Source organism: Dysidea avara, chromosome 7, assembly GCF_963678975.1.
Source record: "Dysidea avara chromosome 7, odDysAvar1.4, whole genome shotgun sequence".
NCBI lineage: Eukaryota > Metazoa > Porifera > Demospongiae > Dictyoceratida > Dysideidae > Dysidea > Dysidea avara.
Genome location: NC_089278.1, coordinates 9042785 through 9060337, shown reverse-complemented (window position 1 = coordinate 9060337; position 17553 = coordinate 9042785). Strand labels below are relative to the sequence as shown.

General features: G+C 40.4%; 6 protein-coding genes across 12 annotated transcripts; 3 read left to right on the top strand and 3 right to left on the bottom strand.

The window, feature by feature from the left end:
- Positions 1–1536: 1536 nt before the first annotated feature.
- On the top strand, positions 1537–4216 carry LOC136260607 (lamin-B2-like). Of its 2 annotated transcripts, none has more exons than XM_066054409.1 (11): positions 1537–1938; positions 1994–2171; positions 2218–2322; positions 2372–2551; positions 2609–2734; positions 2786–3006; positions 3053–3263; positions 3310–3417; positions 3469–3588; positions 3676–3891; positions 3937–4216. In XM_066054409.1, exons 1-11 carry the CDS (start codon positions 1610–1612, stop codon positions 3985–3987), a joined length of 1845 nt encoding a protein of 614 aa, XP_065910481.1. In that variant the 5' UTR covers positions 1537–1609; the 3' UTR covers positions 3988–4216. The 2 variants fall into 2 exon arrangements, with proteins under 2 accessions (XP_065910481.1, XP_065910482.1); XM_066054410.1 differs by having other exon boundaries at positions 1538–1938; positions 3948–4216.
- Positions 4007–7592, bottom strand: LOC136260614 (cyclin-dependent kinase 7-like). Of its 2 annotated transcripts, XM_066054419.1 has the most exons (12): positions 7457–7592; positions 7348–7410; positions 7260–7293; positions 6722–6789; positions 6607–6675; positions 6430–6540; positions 6259–6377; positions 6105–6204; positions 5967–6053; positions 5768–5917; positions 5598–5718; positions 5490–5540 (listed from the first exon to the last, which is right to left on the bottom strand). In XM_066054419.1, the coding sequence occupies exons 1-12, from the start codon at positions 7508–7510 to the stop codon at positions 5509–5511; spliced, it is 1008 nt and encodes a 335-aa protein (XP_065910491.1). In that variant the 5' UTR covers positions 7511–7592; the 3' UTR covers positions 5490–5508. The 2 variants fall into 2 exon arrangements, with proteins under 2 accessions (XP_065910492.1, XP_065910491.1); XM_066054420.1 differs by lacking the exons at positions 5768–5917; positions 5967–6053; positions 6105–6204; ... (5 more) ...; positions 7348–7410; positions 7457–7592 and adding exons at positions 4007–4266; positions 4313–4473; positions 4519–4595; ... (2 more) ...; positions 5107–5177; positions 5228–5297 and having other exon boundaries at positions 5351–5540.
- A 250-nt stretch (positions 7593–7842) lies between these two features.
- LOC136261975 (muscle, skeletal receptor tyrosine-protein kinase-like) lies at positions 7843–9293 on the bottom strand. The gene is made up of 3 exons (XM_066056078.1): positions 9142–9293; positions 8910–9094; positions 7843–8857 (listed from the first exon to the last, which is right to left on the bottom strand). Exons 1-3 carry the CDS (start codon positions 9152–9154, stop codon positions 7880–7882), a joined length of 1176 nt encoding a protein of 391 aa, XP_065912150.1. The 5' UTR covers positions 9155–9293; the 3' UTR covers positions 7843–7879.
- Positions 9294–9304: 11 nt separating this feature from the next.
- Positions 9305–13563, bottom strand: LOC136261976 (threonine aspartase 1-like). 5 transcript variants are annotated; one of them, XR_010704064.1, is made up of 13 exons: positions 13479–13563; positions 13355–13422; positions 13234–13302; positions 13071–13191; positions 12770–12854; positions 12639–12718; positions 12494–12594; positions 12333–12446; positions 12203–12281; positions 10803–10838; positions 10640–10757; positions 9704–9767; positions 9591–9650 (listed from the first exon to the last, which is right to left on the bottom strand). XR_010704064.1 is itself a non-coding variant. In XM_066056079.1 (12 exons), the coding sequence occupies exons 1-12, from the start codon at positions 13507–13509 to the stop codon at positions 9322–9324; spliced, it is 1092 nt and encodes a 363-aa protein (XP_065912151.1). In that variant the 5' UTR covers positions 13510–13563; the 3' UTR covers positions 9305–9321. The 5 variants fall into 5 exon arrangements, 2 of the variants coding, with proteins under 2 accessions (XP_065912151.1, XP_065912152.1); XR_010704065.1 differs by having other exon boundaries at positions 9604–9650; positions 10682–10757; XM_066056079.1 differs by lacking the exons at positions 10640–10757; positions 10803–10838 and adding an exon at positions 9305–9485 and having other exon boundaries at positions 9535–9650.
- On the top strand, positions 13542–14601 carry LOC136261978 (hepatoma-derived growth factor-related protein 2-like). Its single transcript, XM_066056083.1, has 6 exons — positions 13542–13742; positions 13791–13888; positions 13938–14025; positions 14073–14186; positions 14234–14374; positions 14487–14601. Exons 1-6 carry the CDS (start codon positions 13596–13598, stop codon positions 14568–14570), a joined length of 672 nt encoding a protein of 223 aa, XP_065912155.1. The 5' UTR covers positions 13542–13595; the 3' UTR covers positions 14571–14601.
- A 37-nt stretch (positions 14602–14638) lies between these two features.
- LOC136261972 (uncharacterized) lies at positions 14639–17080 on the top strand. Its single transcript, XM_066056070.1, has 3 exons — positions 14639–14792; positions 15004–15960; positions 16011–17080. The coding sequence occupies exons 1-3, from the start codon at positions 14713–14715 to the stop codon at positions 16966–16968; spliced, it is 1995 nt and encodes a 664-aa protein (XP_065912142.1). The 5' UTR covers positions 14639–14712; the 3' UTR covers positions 16969–17080.
- Positions 17081–17553: the final 473 nt, after the last annotated feature.

Genomic DNA, 17553 nt, shown 5'->3' with positions numbered 1-17553 from the left:
GACAACACAGCAGCAGAATGGTATGTCAGGACAGACCAACATCACCCAGACCAGGTAGTGTTCAAACAGGACATACAATGTTTAATTTTTTGAAATAGTGAGATCATCAGTGGTGGAAAAAGAAGCAAGTCAGACATTATTGTTTTATCTGATGATGAAGGTGAAATGGGCTCTAAGAAAGCTGCCAAATTATCAGGAGATGGTACGAATAAGACAGTTTTACATGAGCAACTGCTGCTTGAAGAGATCAAGCTGAGGAAAATGAAGGAATTACGTAGTGACAAGCCAACAAAGTCAGAAACAGGGTCAGAAGGGAACATATTCAGTGGAGATAATGTATCCAGTGCCCTAAACAACTTGACTGCACAGGTACAACAGAGTATGCAGCCTGGTCCTATATCTCCAAGTGTCACCACGACTGCTGCTGCAGGCATTAATCTTAGTGCACGACTACAGCAAATGTTAGATGCGACGACTTTGTCCAACATGCCTAGTAGAATACTAGCTCACAACACAGAATTGGCAACCACTTCACACCATCATCAACAACAGCAACAAATGTATGTACGTAAAACAACCAAGAAGAGCCTGGACAAGAAAGTATTGTCTGCTCCGTATCCTAAAACATATAGGCAGGTATGGCCTATTGTTCCAGTCAGTGATGGTGACTTCATGAAAAACTTTGGCTTGGAAGCTGTTTGTCATTATTTTGACTCCAAGTGGCAGATGGAACATTTAGTGAAGCAAAAGAATGCTTCAGCCTCAAGTAAACCAGTTTGTAATCAGTGCAAGTGTGACTTTGCATCAGCTTGGCAAGTCAGAAAGAGTAATGCACATTCCTTATTGTTGTGTGAATCCTGTGATTTCAAGAATTTGAAAACACTGCAGCGTGAAAAGATTGCTAACCACCTGAAGGAGTTAGGTAACATTATAGCAGCACAAGACTCACCAGATTCTAGAGGAGATGACTTGTCTGATGGAGCAAAGTACAAAATGCCACAAAGAGCAAGCAACAAGGCATCCAAGTTTCGTGTAGACAGACCCTTAGATGCTACTTACCAGCATCCATTCAAAACCCCACAGCAGCAGCAACAACAACAGCCAAAGTTAACAGGCCAGGTAGCTCCACCAGTGATTCAGTTGCCAGGTGGAGCGCAGTATTCCATAGAAACTATGAAGCAGCAGCAACAGAAAGTGAAGAAATCAGATGAGAAAAAGAGCAAGTCTTCATTGAAGGATAAACTAGACCTCATTTCAAAACAACTATTGGAGAAAAGACTGCAGGAAAGTTTGGTAGACTCAGCTGTTGTGGTTGAGTGTGAAACTCTACCAGGCAACAGCAGTACAGCAGCTGATTCAGACTCTACTAATAGTCCTTCCAGAACAAGAAGTCGCAAACAAGGCGCCCCTAAAGCTATGCGAAAGCCTTCCTCAAGTGAAATTACCTCAACGGACTCTTCTAGTGTAGTAAATGTTTGAATCGTATTTGATGTGCATTAATTGGCATTGTACAGTAAGCGCGTTTTTTGATTGGGTAATCAAATTTTAAATTTGATATTTGGTTTCTCGATTGGTTAACTTCCGTGGTTTGGTTGGGTAGAGAGGGAAAATGAGTGATTCTGAGACACAATCCCCAGGCAGGCAATCGCCTTCACGGCTTTCAAGGATCAGAGAAAAGGAGGAATTGCAGAATTTGAATGATAGGTTTGCCGGCTACATTGATGTAGTGCGTCAATTGAAAGAGCAGAATTTGAAGTTAGAAACAGAGTTGATCGCTATAAAAGAGCAACATGGCTTGGGCAACGAGGGAATCAAGGCGCTTTACGAGACAGAGCTCGCCGACACAAGGGCGTTACTAGATGAGACAGCTAAAGAAAAAGCGAAGCAACAGTTGCTCGCTAGTAAAGCTGGTGAGCGAGTTGCTGAATTAGAAGACGAGTAAGTTCCATAATGGCCACGAGTAGTTGATATTAGCCTGTTTTAATTATAATAGAGTGAGGAAACTTAAAGAAGAGATAATACGACTAGAGGCGCAGTTGAGCACGGCCGAACACAACCTAACCAATGCGGATAGCCAAAGACAGGCTGCTTTGAGGGAGAAGGCCAGATTACAGAAGGCGTTGACAGCAGCTGAAAACCAACTCGCTGAACTGAGAGATGAATTAAATGAGGTAGAAGATGATTCCAATTCTTGCTCACCCTATACTGTTTCTGTAGGCAAAAGAAGCCTTGTCCACTGAAACACTTGCCAAAGTAGATCTACAAAACCACATTCAATCACTGCAAGAGGAGATGTCATTTAAGCAGAGGACCCATGCACAGGTAAGTGACACTGGTATAATGTGGCCTGAGCTCATGTTCAGATCATTAGGAGTTGACAGCACTGCGTGAAAGGATGACTGTAATGCAATCAGAGAACACCACATTGGAAGTTGATTTTCAGCACCAGCTGGATAGCCGGCTGGAGCAGATCTTGGATGAGTTAAGAGAGCAGAGTGAATCAGATGTCCAGCGGTACAAACAGGACATGGAGGAAATGTATAGTGGCAAAGTAACTGATGAATGTATATGTGTGTCTTTTGTTTACACTGTATGTGTTTTATTACAGATACAAAAGCTTGAAAGTCAAAGTACAAATGATTCACGAACCATTGGTCATCTGTCAGGCGAGATGAAGAAGGTTAATGATGCTCTAAGAAATGCAAATGGAGATTTGGGCAAGTACCAAGCCATGGTATGTATTTATGTTTTGCTATGATCACTTTTGTGACTTTTTATTGTTAAGATTGATCGACTAGAGAACACAGTGCGTACAAAGGAAGAAGAGCTATCCTCTGAGAGAACCAGACACCAGAGCAGTGTCACTATGTATGTCAGTCAGTTACGTGACCTACGAGTAGACTATGAGGACAAGATCAAGGAGTATGAAAACCTAATGGATATCAAGGTTGCTTTGGACCAAGAAATTGCCACATATCGTTCACTTCTTGAAGAGGAGGAAGATAGGTATGCATGAATAGTGTGTGGGGTATCTGAAATGTAAATTTACTAGACTTAAGCTAACCCCTACCCCACGTAAGAAGCGTACACATGCTCAGACCAGTGTGGCCATAGTGGAGCGTGACAGTGCTAAGAAGAGACGTCGTTGTGAACATGATGATGTTACCAGTGCTAATGTATCAACGTCAGCCTCAGGATTTATTCAGATAGTGGATGTAGACCACAAAGGAAACTATGTTCAGATCAAGAATATGTCTGACCAGGTTAGCACTACCACAGATGTTGGGTGATTGATCATTTCATGTTTAGACTGAGTCCATTGGAGGGTTCAGAATCCACCACCACATCGAGGAAGAACCAGAGATTGTATTTAAATTCCACAGCAAGTCCCGTTTGCAAGGAGGGGCTGTAGTTACTGTAAGTTCATTGTTTATATAACTTGACGAGTGTATTGGTTGTTTAAACTAGGTGTGGTCTGCTGGTGCTGGAGTGGAACACAAGCCACCAACAGATATTGTATGGAAGAGCCAGAGCAACTGGGGAGAAGGTGCCAACTCCACTACCACTTTGCACAACAGTAATGGTGATGTAAGTACATGTTGGTAATGTATGTTTACAGTGTAATTTGTATTTCTTTACTGCACGACTGATATAGTTTGTGTATTTATTGTACAGATCATTGCCACATTCACTCAAAGGAATGAGCACACATCCACAGTGACATATACTGATGTTGATGATAACACAGAGGCCACTGATAGTGGTAGTAAGAGCTATGATGTGACCAAGGCTACAACAGCAGCCAGCAGCGGGACTGTGGCTGGTTCATCGTATTCGTCATCATATTCTTCATCCAGCGAAGGGCAACAGGAGCATCTGTTCCACAAGGAAGTAAGTAGAGCAGTTAAGAGCTCATAAACCCTGATTATACCTTAGACTGCCTATAGGTTGACCCAGAAGACGCAGGCAAAAAAGAGCGCTGTTTAGTATCCTAGAGTATCCATGATGATCAACAAAACACTTGAAACTTTTAGGTTTTTTCACATAAACTAGTATAGTAGCATCACATAATATATTATGTATTAGGACCATGCAAGTGTTATTGTAATACATAGTTTTCTAATGAAGTCTTATTAGTGTCAGGTATTGGTGGTTTATGAAACCAACCAACTCTGTACATTTGAAATAGTAACAAAGATGCTGCTGTCCCTATGGAGATCCACATTGCAGGTTGCCAATTTGACACTTCAGCCTCACTACTTGTACCTTAACGCAACAGAGTAAATTATGAAATAATAAAATGATTTTTTACCTGTTTTATGGTCAGGGTACAAGCGACTTCTTACTCTAGTGCAAAACTGCAGCAAGTTATCACAGCAGTAAACATGACCTTGTAGACTGTTGTTCCCTGGGAGACTATATTGTATCAAGTTATCCAAATAACCATAGACTACTGCATCTAGTGAGGTAGGCCTGTAAAACACCATGCTACTATACATGTAGTAGTTATCACTAAACTTGTCTCCAAAGAAATATTGTTGGGTATCTAACTTTACGGATAGCGTGTTGAAGCATTCTCTAGCACGAGCTAATACCTGCATGTAAAAAGGTGACAACAAACCATGGTGCATATGCTAACCAGGTTGTGGAACATATCAGGAGTTAGATCTGGGGTACACTCATTTTCTAGTTTAGATTGGACACTTCTATGTTTCATGTGTGGCAGAAATATTGTCAAAGGGAATGACAGTTGATTGCTGTACCACTTGCGAGTGAAGCTACTGTAGTTCTCAGCATCCAGCCACCGACAATACAACTAGACACAAGAACAGAGATGACTCTCAGCAAAAACCTGCCTAGTTTACTTTCGTTAAGAAACAAGTTATGGCTGCAAATTGCTTAGGCAGGTTTTTGCCAAGACGGTTACACATCAGTACTTTACATGGGGTAAAACATACATACATACCAAAGCTTTATGGAGGGCATCTCGAACTAGTGTCTTGTAGGCAAATGATTCAGCTGCTTGCTTAGCTGTCAATGCACCATCCAAGTCGTATCCCTAATCATTACATCACAGTGGAATGTCAACTAGTTAAACGAAATTACGTGTGAGCTAAAGTAATCCAAAACATCATCATGAACTACTCTAGCATCATGTTTCAGTACCGGATATTGACCTGCATTATAAAAACATCTGTGTGCATTAACCGTTCAGATGGTGCCTTACCAGAAGGTGTACGCCATGGAACACACGCAGAAGTCACAGTAACAGGAATCTCTGCTAACTTTGTGTATGTCTACAGTGAACAACGATCTTGTCTATTGTGATCGCTTCTACGCGTGCACCTACCAAGGCTGCCAAGCTCTCCGGCTCGAAACTTGCAACATAATCGTCTCCAGAGTGTATTAATAGCTCCATTATAGATACGTTTTTGCATACATCTCACAACTAAATTATCCCTATTAATGCCCCCCGCGAACGTAAGGGATCACGTGACCATAATATTATTATTCATATTCCAATTTCTTTACAACATTTCCTGCAAACAAACCATCATTTAAACAAAAGCTACTGAAGAAAACAGCTGCTAGATTACCTACTATAGGAACCTTGTCTTTGTCTGTTGCTGATTCTTTCTCATGCTTAGCAGATGGTTTAGGTAACTGGCTACTTGGACAAGGAAGAGGTTTTCTGATGAAATAAGGTGATTTGAGTGACTATAAAAAAAACATGTCAATGCTTAACTGGAGTTATTGTAAAACAAACCTGAGTGGCTGTGAAGCGCACAGCTGGGTTAAGTCTAAGACAGTTCTCTAGCAAATGCAATGTGTCATCACTTGCAGCTGAGAATATATTCTTCAATGACATTGGTGGCATCTCTTTAAAACTGATGTAGTCTGGCAATGAGGAGACCCCCTATTAAACAAAAAATAGTACTGGGTATTGTATTAAGGACGTCTCTAACTGGCCATGATTGTTCTGATGGAGTACCAAACACCTTAAACACTTCGGAGAGCTGTCCCAGATCAGTGTCTCCTTGAAGAAATGGGACCTACGGGTTCCCACAAGTGACGACACTTAATACTAACAACATTAAGCTAACTCGTAATAAAAGTTCTGCCATTATACAACCAACAGCCCACACATCCACTCCAGTACCATACAAACGAGCACCAAACAACAGCTCTGGACTACGATACCATCTGATAGAGGAAAGAAATAATAACACCTTTGCACACTATACCAGTACAGCTCACCTTGTTACTACCTGATGTGTATATACCCTGTTAGGACTACCAAATGACTTGGCTAATCCAAAGTCAGTTATCTTTAGTACACCTGCAGTGTTGATCAGTAAATTGTTTGGCTTTAAATCCTATCAAGGGTAGCAACTCAAATAATTGTACTCATGATATGCAGAACATTACCCGATGTAGAATCCAGTGTGAGTGTAGGTACTCTAATCCTTTAAATGTCATTAGAAGATAAGCTTTAATATGTGAAGTGGTTAACACAATTCCCATATCTTGAATGATAGCCTATAAGAGATACACTTACACACACAACACACCCACTTACACAACAAGCCCACATACACAACACACCTCTAAGTCAGTGTTCATATAATCAAAGACGAGACTGATGTTTGACTTGTGGCCATACACATCCAATAGCTGTTATTATTAGATTGTTATAGTACACACTGAGCTATTTAATTACCCCAATAATGTTTGGATGGTGTAGCTCTTGCAATAGTTTAATCTCACGTAGTGCAGTTCTGTTTACACCTGAGAATATAACAAGAGGCTGTTATACAGGCTCTTGCCGAAAAAAATGATCAAGGCCACAAAATAGTGTCTATAATAGGTCAATGAGTTTGAAACCTACAATTGATCATTTACAGTATACATAACTCACAAGAATGTTCAACAAAATGTTTCAGCAGACATTTTGCTATCATTTTGCTGTTGTTTTTTTTTGTTTTTTTTTCAAGCTATAGAAGAATTAACTCTTGGTAGCATGTATCAAGAATCTCTCTAGGGACCTGCAAGGGGGCTAAAGCCTGTGGAGTAGGGAGTCAGAAACTTGCAACTGAAACTGTTGCATGCTGTCAAACTTCAAAGAGATGCTTGGTCACTGCATGGTCACACATTAATAAAAGTAGTCACAAATCAACCTGAGTGCAGTGAGTGACATACATGTGCACTAACACGTGTATGATGTCACATAAAAGATTACACTGCGGTGTGTGGCTCACCATCCCTCAATTCACTCTTCTTCCCAAGTTTAATCTAAGGAGAAATGCCTTCCACTCATCTTCAACACAAAGCAAGGTAATTATATACCTTCTTTACAGCTACCACTCTGCCATCTTGCTCGGTATCTTCGGCTTTAAATACAGTAGCAAACTAAATTAACCGACATTTAATCTACTTCAAGCAAAAATATACAGACCTGGCCTTCTCCAAGAAAATCTATCTTTCTATATCGTTTTACTCGGTCACCCATTTGCTAGTTACTCTAGTAATGCACTTATTCCATTTAATGTACTCTACTCCATTTAAAGTGCTTTATTTTTTAGTACTCAATCATAGATTATGTAATCTAATCTATGGCTCAATTAAGCGTAGATTATATATAAGGAAACTAGATGTTCTAAACAAGATGTTATGTTGTTGTTATTATCTACTTTACCAGTTAGGCACTGGAGGGTGCATGTACACAGAATGTTCAACTAGATAGTATAGTATCTGTGCGTATTTAACTAGTCTGGCGTAGCGCAGACCTTTTTATTCTTTATAAGGTCTGCGCTACGCCAGACTATTCGAGGTATTCCGGTATTTGACAAAGTAATGATTTCTATAATTAAGTTATTACTTAGCTACTGATTGTTAATTTATAAATATGTTCGTGTAACTGAAGAAACGTCGGTCTGGAATTTGGTTCTTTCTCCCAGCAATCAGTCATTACAATAAATGTGCTGTCATTGCACAAGATTGGCTTAACTGGTAGGTGATCATCATTGGTAATAGCCTGCATCACTGACCTGTTGTCAGTAAACTCGTAGTAAGGCACTTCTCCTAGACTGGTGAGCTCCCACAACACAATCCCAAAGGACCACACGTCAGTTTGTGTTGTGAAAGTGTTTGTCAACAAGCACTCTGGTGACATCCATCTAATCGGCAGACCATCATTGTAGGCTTCTGAATAGGTCAGTTTTGCTAGCTCAGTGTCCACTGATACTTTGACCACATTGTCGTGCCCTATTATACAATTCCTCAGAGCCAGATCTTTGTGGACAAATTTTTTCTGGGTTGACAGATAATCCATACCAAGTGTTATATGGTCGGCAAATGTCAACAAGTCTATATGAAGCTCCTCAGAAGCTGAAACAGGGTTCTCTATAAGAGTCCCTTCCTCCTGTTCATTGTCAATGGAATCTGATGGCTGTAGTAGATTTTGAATAGCAGTCTTGTTCTTGAGGTCTCTTACATACACTAACAGATCGCGTGTCTGACCACAATCAAACACGTAACACTTGGGAGGTTCATTTGTGTACAGCCCTAGCAACCCGACTACATTAACATGATTCAGTGTTGTAAGGAAGTTAACATCATCTTCAAATTCCTTTATCATATCATTCTCTTCACTCTGTAGCAGTTTAGCTAGTACTTTCCTTGTTCCCTCATACTCCACTAAGTTATACACTTCAGCTTCATAAATTGCACCATATCTCCCACCTGCCAATTTCTTTAGCAACAGCAAGTTTTCTTTACGTATTTTTCGATCTCTGCTCAATGTATTCCTCTCCCATCCCATTGCCTCGCTACTGGTGCTGTCACGTTTACCCATTTCCTAAAATATTCATAGCTCTCATGTAAGCACAAGAACAGTTTCAATTGCTTACAAATGACTTATTAGATGAGGTCATGGAGACTTCCAGCAATTCTTGTTCTGGTTCAAACAGCTGTCGGCGTTTCTCACGATGACGCATAATTACTTGCTTGCAGCATTTCACCAGAGCCACCAGCAATGCCAACGATACTCCCAGGCCTGCTACACCAGTCAGTGTTATCCACACGATATCGTCATCTGTAAACAAGCCTGTAAGTAGCAAATATTTTCGGTGTTCGACTCACCGACTGGAAACATTGCGACATCAGCCACTCCCAACTGATCGCGGGTTCACCCCGTGATCGAGCACGTGATTTCACCACAAACATTTTATTTATTAGTTTGAGAAGGTGGAGAAAGGAGAAAAAAATCCATGACTGGACCTGGGCAGCCTCGAACCTGCAGCCATCCGATTTTACCAATTATTAATTCTTGTTAGATAAACATACAGCACCAATTTGAACAGTTCTTCCTGATGTAACAGTAGATTCTAATCTAGAAAATATGACTTGTGGCTTGACATTGTCCCTTCCTTGGTATGCTACACAAAAACTACTTGTCGTATGCCCCCATGACAACTCGCAGCAGTCTATGGACAAATACCAAATGATAGCAGGATGAACTGTACACTATACCACCTGTAAAACTCTGTGCAACTATCAGACCACAATTCTTCTCTGTTATATCATGTAGAAATGGATGGGAGAGAAAGTGTTCTTGTAAGAAATCATGTAACTTGAGGGGTGAATCAGGTCTGTCATATCAACTGTATAATAATAATAATCAGTACACTAGCTAAATACTTACCTGGACTGATAATAAGAACAACATTCTTTGGCCAAGAGAGTTCGTGTAATATGCTCCCCTGCACCTATGATAATGAGAACAACTTTAATGGTCACATTCCATCTTCCCACACAAAACTGATAATACATGGCCAAAGACTATCACAATTTACGAGTGGTCTATGCATGGTAGCAAGTTAACTGTTATAACCAGTCCTCTAACCCATGCAAATTACAACTGTTGTAAGTGGTCCCCCATGGACCATGACATTTTACATGGTCCTCGAGATTTCGACAAGAGGCATAGGAACTAGGGCTACAACAAATATTCAGTTCGTTCAGATATTCATTCATTACTTAAGATATTATCTGGATACTAAATTTACCATTTTACTAGTGAAGTTTACAGCTGAAATGGTTTGTTATCACCTATATTTTTCCAAGATGGCCTGTTGTACTATGAGATTATAAAGACAACCACCATTAATTTCAGAGAAAAAGTGGCCAATTATGTGGCAGCATGTGGTTAAATTCTAAATGTTACCAGTATTCATTCGTTAAGACACCCAAATATCCGAATACTAAATTTGACATTAATTTGTTGCAGTCCCAGTCCAGTATTAGCCACTATGATCATCACTCAAGATAAACAGTAATAACCTAATAGAGCATTCGGCTATTGTTCAATCACAGTAAAGTGCTGCATTTACATTGCATACAACCTCAGATTTCTGCAATTCTTAACTAAATTTCAGATCCTCCTCTCTTTGCAGGATCTGCATTACCATACAGCAGGAAATTTTGATGAAAGGAAAAGGTGACAAGTCCTCACTTCATCAATTAATAAATCACAAACTTAAAATCTTTGAAGGTGCCAATCAAGGTTTGAGGAATTAAAAGTTGATAAATTTATTCCATTCATCAAACAAATTTTCTTTTGTCAAAATTCCTGACATACAGCAACTGATCAACTGTTACAGCTGCTGCCTCCACTATCTACCTAACTCTTCCTGCCATTCAAGGACTGTCATCTCTTCTGCAAATTGATTGCTACCAGTGTTCATATTTCACAGATGCTGTTAATGCACTGATTATGCTAGCAATGATTACATATATCTGACCTAGTACTATTGTCCATCTTTACAGGAGAAAGTTTGCTGCAACATACACAATGAATGTGATTAATATTATTGGTAAACACTGGCTCTTTACCCAGCCCAACTTTACAAAAGTGTCAAAAGAAAACAGGGTGTATAATGTTTAACCTTTCCAGAAGCATTTAGCAGGGGAGCAGCACGTAAAAGGAGAAACTGATGCAATAAAGATAGCACATAGTCTGGTGCCACCCCACCCCATCATATTAGAAAGGAAGGGCGTGGTAAAATACAAATCCCGTATCAGTTCTAGAGACAACCAATCAATCAATCGAGGAATGTCAGCAAATTGTAGACAGCTTAAAAGTGCATTAGCACCTTGATTAGCACATAGCTATCTGCACTTTAGAAGTAATACAAAGATCAAGCATTATGATCGAAATACTTGCATTAGCATTAGCCAAACATCAAAGTACTTGATCAGAATAATGGAACTCTAGCGCACAAGTTACATTCATTTGCATAACTTTGGTTGGTGTAGCTGGATGAATGAAGGAGATATACATTCTAAGACTCTAGTTGGATATCTTCTGTAAAATTAGGCCTTCTAGGTTTGAATTCGATAGTTATCAAACAAAGTGCATGCTTTGCAAAGCATTATATTAACCTAGCCTATCTAGATAAAGTGTACTAAATCAAAAGGCATAATTCACAAAAAAAGTTATCAATTGATATAATGACATATTAGAGTAGTGATTGCTCTATTAGAGAATCTTGAACCCGGCACAACTTATTTGCCCCAATTTCTTCACAGTGTATAGTTTTGTAACTGTAAAGTGCATTTATAAACTGTTGCCTTCTATTTGCCCATTGGCTTTCTGTATTCCAATACAGTGTGAATGATTCCCAGGTGTCAATCTAGTGCTGTAAGTCCAGATCCACCTACAAGTGCAGGATTTCTGCACTATAGTATGTACACGTTGAGTTTCCCTGAGAAAACAGTTTAAAAAAAGAAAAGTGATTTTTTTCTCGAGAGAGAAATAGTAAGTATTTCAGCCAACCAGATGAACAGTGGTAACAGTAAAGGTGTCAAGAGCAGACATGTGTGGATCTCAGACCACGTGGTGACTTTATAGACAGTGTCTGTTTGACATCACACTAAATATTTTCTTCATTGAGCTGAAGAACGCTGGCAAAAATAAGGAAGCTGTGGTATGGCTGATTCTTTCATTTTGCTGCTGAATTTGACTATTGCTAAATGAGCCAAGCTAGAGTAGAAGCATTGGGCTACTTTCAAGAAGGGTACCAGGAAGGGCTACTTTACATATTGCTTTACAGCTGGAAGAAGGATATTTAAATGACTGAAATGTGTTTAGCAGGTCAAGCTGCACATACACACACATGCACGCACGCACGCACGCACAAACCTGATATGCTACAAGCAAACCCTGGAATGTCCTCAACGCTGCTATTCTGTGCCCAGCAGCCACAGCCATACATGGCTGCCTAACAGAAGAACCGCATTTCATTGGTTAGTCCAACCATCACAGCCCTTACATGTCCTACTCTTCCAGGAAATTTCAAAGATAATCCTCCACTAGACACTCCAGCACACAATACACCTCGCTCATCCATAGCAATAGCTCCCACTGTATCTTGTGCCACTGCACTCTTTCATCAAACAAGTACAAACACAATAATGATCAAAGTGCATTTACCGGTTGGTCAAGACGCGCTTTCTTTGCTGTAGAGATGGCTTCAATTTTATTAGCTTTTTCTAATCTTTTCATGTGATCAACATAAACAGCACGAGCTCTATCTGTACTGCATTATAGCATGTTTTGATTATGTCACTGTGCTCACCTGAGATCAAATCATCAGCTGGCAATACCTGTATGTTGTTTTGTGCTGCATAAATGTTAGCTCCTCCCCCCACTAGCATCCTGGAAGTGACAAGTGAATGCAATCACTACAATGACATCAGGTTAAGTTACATTGGGGGAAGTCTACCAAGAGACAATGGTCCACTACACTGCTGAGACAATAATCCTGATGCTATGTTGATGGGATTTTTCACACCTGCCAAACAGGAATGATAAACTTCAGAAGAGTCAGAGGATGTTGGTCACACATCATCACAATATTGAAATCCTTTATTTAAGTCACAATCATAAGTGTGGATAATGTAAGGCTTGCTTTTTTCACTGTGAATATCAAGACCTGATTATTGGGTGTTTTTATTGGAAGATGTTACAAAGTTGTGACACATGACCAACCTCCTCTGCAGCAATCTACCTGTCACAGCTCCTACACTACCATAATATCCTGATTGTCCACACATGATACTGGCATCACACTCTACCCCACCAAGTAATGTCAGGTTTGAACCATAACCACAGTTGGTGTGTGGGGAGTCCTGTGACATAGCACTGTACTATCACCATATTACAGACTATACCTCCAAGATGGATATTGCACGTGATACTGCTTCCTGGCTGCTACCTCCCTCCTTAAACACTCTCAGTACCTGTAAGAACGGCTTTATTTTCCTACACACAACTACCATCAGTGTCTGCTACCTGCGAGCAAGATTCCTCACACAAACTAGTCAGGAGACTTGTTGTAGATTCTGGATGATAACCAGCTCCTGTAAACCCGTAAAACAGTAAATGTAGCTATACGCAGGCTCTTATACGAGCTGACCGGCGTGAAGGATTATGAAAGGTGCAGCCATTTAACGCATCTAATATTTATTATATGTTTAGCGCGTCTCGGATTTATTATGCGAATAAAGTTTGAATTGGTCGAGGCGCTACAACTATGTCTACAGGGAGTGACGGACAACTGGCCATTGACCTAAATGCAAGCGGAAAACAAGCTCCAAAGAAGAAACCCGAGAAATCAACTTTTAGCGCTGGGGATATCGTATGGGCGAAGGTGTCGGGATTCAAATTTTGGGCTGCAAGGGTGAGACCAGTAGTACACCTGTGATTTGCATTGAGTGTGTATTATTAGGTTGTGGACATGAAAAATGACAAATTCTTTCCGGACAGCTTGAAAGTGCCACCAAAAGAAAAGTGTACAATGGTACGATTCTTTGGCACCTACGATTAGTGAGTGTGCTCATCGAAATAGTGTAACTTTTCACTGCATGTAAAATAGCCATTGGATATGTCCAAGCTCTATTATGTCATATGAGGCAGGGATCAAGAAGAGATTACAGTCAAAATGTAGAGGCATTTCTTTTCAGGCAAGTAGCACCATGTACCTAATGTGTTGTGCAACCATCTCTCACAGGTGGCATTCAAAGAAGTAAAGGAATTTTGCGAATCTGGTACATTACCAGCAGGATTTATGAAAGCTACACCAACTTATGAAGAACTCAAGGCTGCAGCTGTTGAACAAGAAGAGGTATATATATTAAACACACTGGTGTTGTATTAACATAGAATACTCAGGAGGAGCCTGAAGAACCTGAGTCTGCTCCAGTTCCTAAGAAGCAGAAAAGATCATCAAAGAAACAAGACCAGTCAAACGACGACAGCACTACACCTACTGTAGAGCAAGCGGCAGAGCCGGTTGTTGATAAGTCTGAAAAGGTTTGATCAGCCAGTGACTCAGATGGACTCGTATATACATATTATATAAGAACTTCACATGCCAAAGAGTTATATTATCATGTGTTCATCATCATGCCTCTGTTTTCTGTAGGCTGTTAGAGACAGATGTACGCATGCAATGCGTCGGCTTGGTTTGGTGGGCCCCACCATCAACTTGAGGGAAACTATTTATTAATTAATAAAAAAATCATTGACTGTGCACGTGATCCAGAAATAAAAATAAGCTTTACGGTATCGACTTTTTGCAGTTCTTTTGTTTCTAAAACATCAATTAAACAATATTTTATTACGATACTCGACTAATACAAAACAACACAATGATACAACATAATCTTGTGGGCGGAAATAACCGGATCCCGCCGTTTATCCGCCATTTTGTGCACATGTCGGACGAAAGGTGAGCTGGTTGAAGGGATATTTATGACTTGTATAGGATCGTTTCTTATTAAATGTGGCCTAGTTTTATTGTTCTAATAAAAGCTCATAAATTATCCAATAAGAGTGCACTTTGAAGGGCGCTGTTTGGAAGCTTGACCGCCATTTTGATATAGTAGAGAAGCAATCCTTTGTGATTTGATTATAATACATGATGTCTGCGTTTTTTGTAGCGCATCCGAGCTTGGTACCCGAATGGGGAAGCATTCGGACATCGACCAGGAGGTGTTCCAATGGGTAATGGAGCATAAGAGAAAGAGCAAACAGCCCATTACACCGAACACAATTCGACAAAAAGCTTATGAGGTTGGCCAACAATGTGATCCTAACTTTAAGGCCTCCATAAACTGGTATATCAACTGGAAGAAGAGAACTGGGTACCAGGAATCTGAAGAAGATGAAGTAGCCAAACGACGAAAGAGATCATATACTGCTGGATTTAAATTGGAGGCAGTGAGAAGGTGTCAAGAATTAGAGAATGCTAGCCAGGCTGCGTTGGAGTTAAATGTGTCTCGACGTTGCTTGCAGCGTTGGAAGGAAGAGTTAGATATCATTTCCACAGTAGCAAATGAGTCTGGCTCAGCAATATTTCGTCGACCAGGCCAGGGTAGGAAAGTAAGCAATCCTCAGTTGGACAAAGCATTATTTGAGTGGGTGAAGGAATCTTGGGAACAAGGCATTACTCTAAATACAAATCAGATTAGGGAGAAAGCAAGGGAACTTAATGGCAGTCCAAACTTTAAAGCTTCTCTTGGATGGTTTGTAAAGTGGCAAAAGCGTTACAACATTAATTTGCGTGATCACACTTTTGACGATCCCCATGAAAAGAAGGAATTGGAACTTAAATTGAAAATCCTTCCTGAAGGGGAAGCTTCCAGTAGTGGCACTTTCTATTCACCAACTATCTTCACTTCTCCTCGTAGAAAGACCAAGAAGAAGAAGAAGAAGGTTGAAGAAGAAGAAGCAGAATTAGTTGGCGAGGATGATGAAGATTTTGATGAATTCCTATTGCAGTGGTTGATTGAGAGATGGAACCATGAGGAAGTGATCAGCAATCGACAAGTAAGAGAGAAGGCACTTGAGATGAGTACTAACCCTGACTTCCGTGCCTCAAAGGCTTGGCTGTCACAGTGAGTTTATATATAAGCCGTAATTAGTTAACATATTGTTGTTCTTGTAGTTGGAAGAAGAAGCATCACATATCACTACAGAAACGTACTTCTGGCGAAGCCAGTGGAAGTGCTGATGGTGTTGAAGAGTTAGACTCTGATCAAGAAGAAGATATGGAGAATGGTGATAACCTTGTATTACCAGCTAGAAATCTAGTGGTTACAACATCAACCCTAACTACACCAATAGTATCCAGCCAGCCAATTCCTTCCACCACAGCCAATGCCACTTCACTAGTATCACAAGCTCAGCAGCAGCTACAATTGGTTGCTAACACAAGCCTTTCGCCAATAACTCAAGAAGCTGCAACGGCTTTGGCGTCCCTTTCGGCAGAAGATCACGAAGCTGGTCTGGAAATAGCTCAGGCCTTGCAGCACTTAGCAGATGCATTAAGTACCGATCCTTCCGTCAGCAAGGAGACCCAACTAGCCAACCTGCAGCAAGCCATGCAGATAGCCAGCTTACAACAGTCATTACAGCTTGCTGCTCAGCAACAGATGGGTAGCAGTCAGCAAGCTGCTCAACTGGCTAACATTGGGGCAACCTCAACTGTTACACCGCAAGGCTCTCAGCTATCGTACTCGCAACCAGAAGTATTACTCAGCTCTGAGCAGATTGCACTAGAAGAAGAGATTGTGACTGATGAGTCCATGGTAGTTTATGAGACAACTACAGTGTCGCAGGAGGATATTCAGACTGTGGATGTTGATGTAACCACAACCACTGATGTTCTGCCAGTCACTACTGATATGCTACCTGCTACAAGTTGCCAACAAGAGGTTACAGTAGTCCAGGAGTCTGCACTGACTTCTACAGCACCTACCGAGCAGTTGACCATTGTTCCTGAACGAGCTACAGAAGAGATAGTGTCTACTGAGGTATTGGAAATGGAGGAAGTACCTATTGAAGGTACCAATATGGAAGTGATATCCACTGAATTGTTAGTAGAACCAGTAACTTCATCGTAGCCAATATATTATTAGTGATATATATGGATGTTAATTTGATAGTTGTAAATATGCTCTGTACAGTTCATTGTGTTATTACATGAAAATATATTTGTATAATTGTTGGTAAAGACTCAGTGGTAAAGCGATCGTGTGTACATGTTAATAAGCTTGAATGAGTACAGAGGCAATCTGCCAGATTCATTATGGCTGACTTCTCGCGTTTCAGCAGCGTAACTAACATGCTCATTGACCTTAACATTCCCAGCTTAGAACACCGCAGACAAGTATCTAGTATCACCCTCCTCTACAAAATTGTTCATAATCTCATTGATATATCTCCAGTTGATTTAATCCCTGTCACTTCTAACACCAGAGGACATGATCAAAGATTTCATCATATCTATGCAAGGACCAATCAGTACAGTAATTCATTCTTGCCTAGATCAATTAGACTGTGGAATTCACTCCCACCTGACCTAATCCAACAACAATCATTACAAATTTTTAAGTACCAACTGAAATTATTATTACTTTCCCCTACCAATCAGTAATCCCATAATCAATCATATTGTAAAACATTTTGTATGCATGTTTCATATGTGC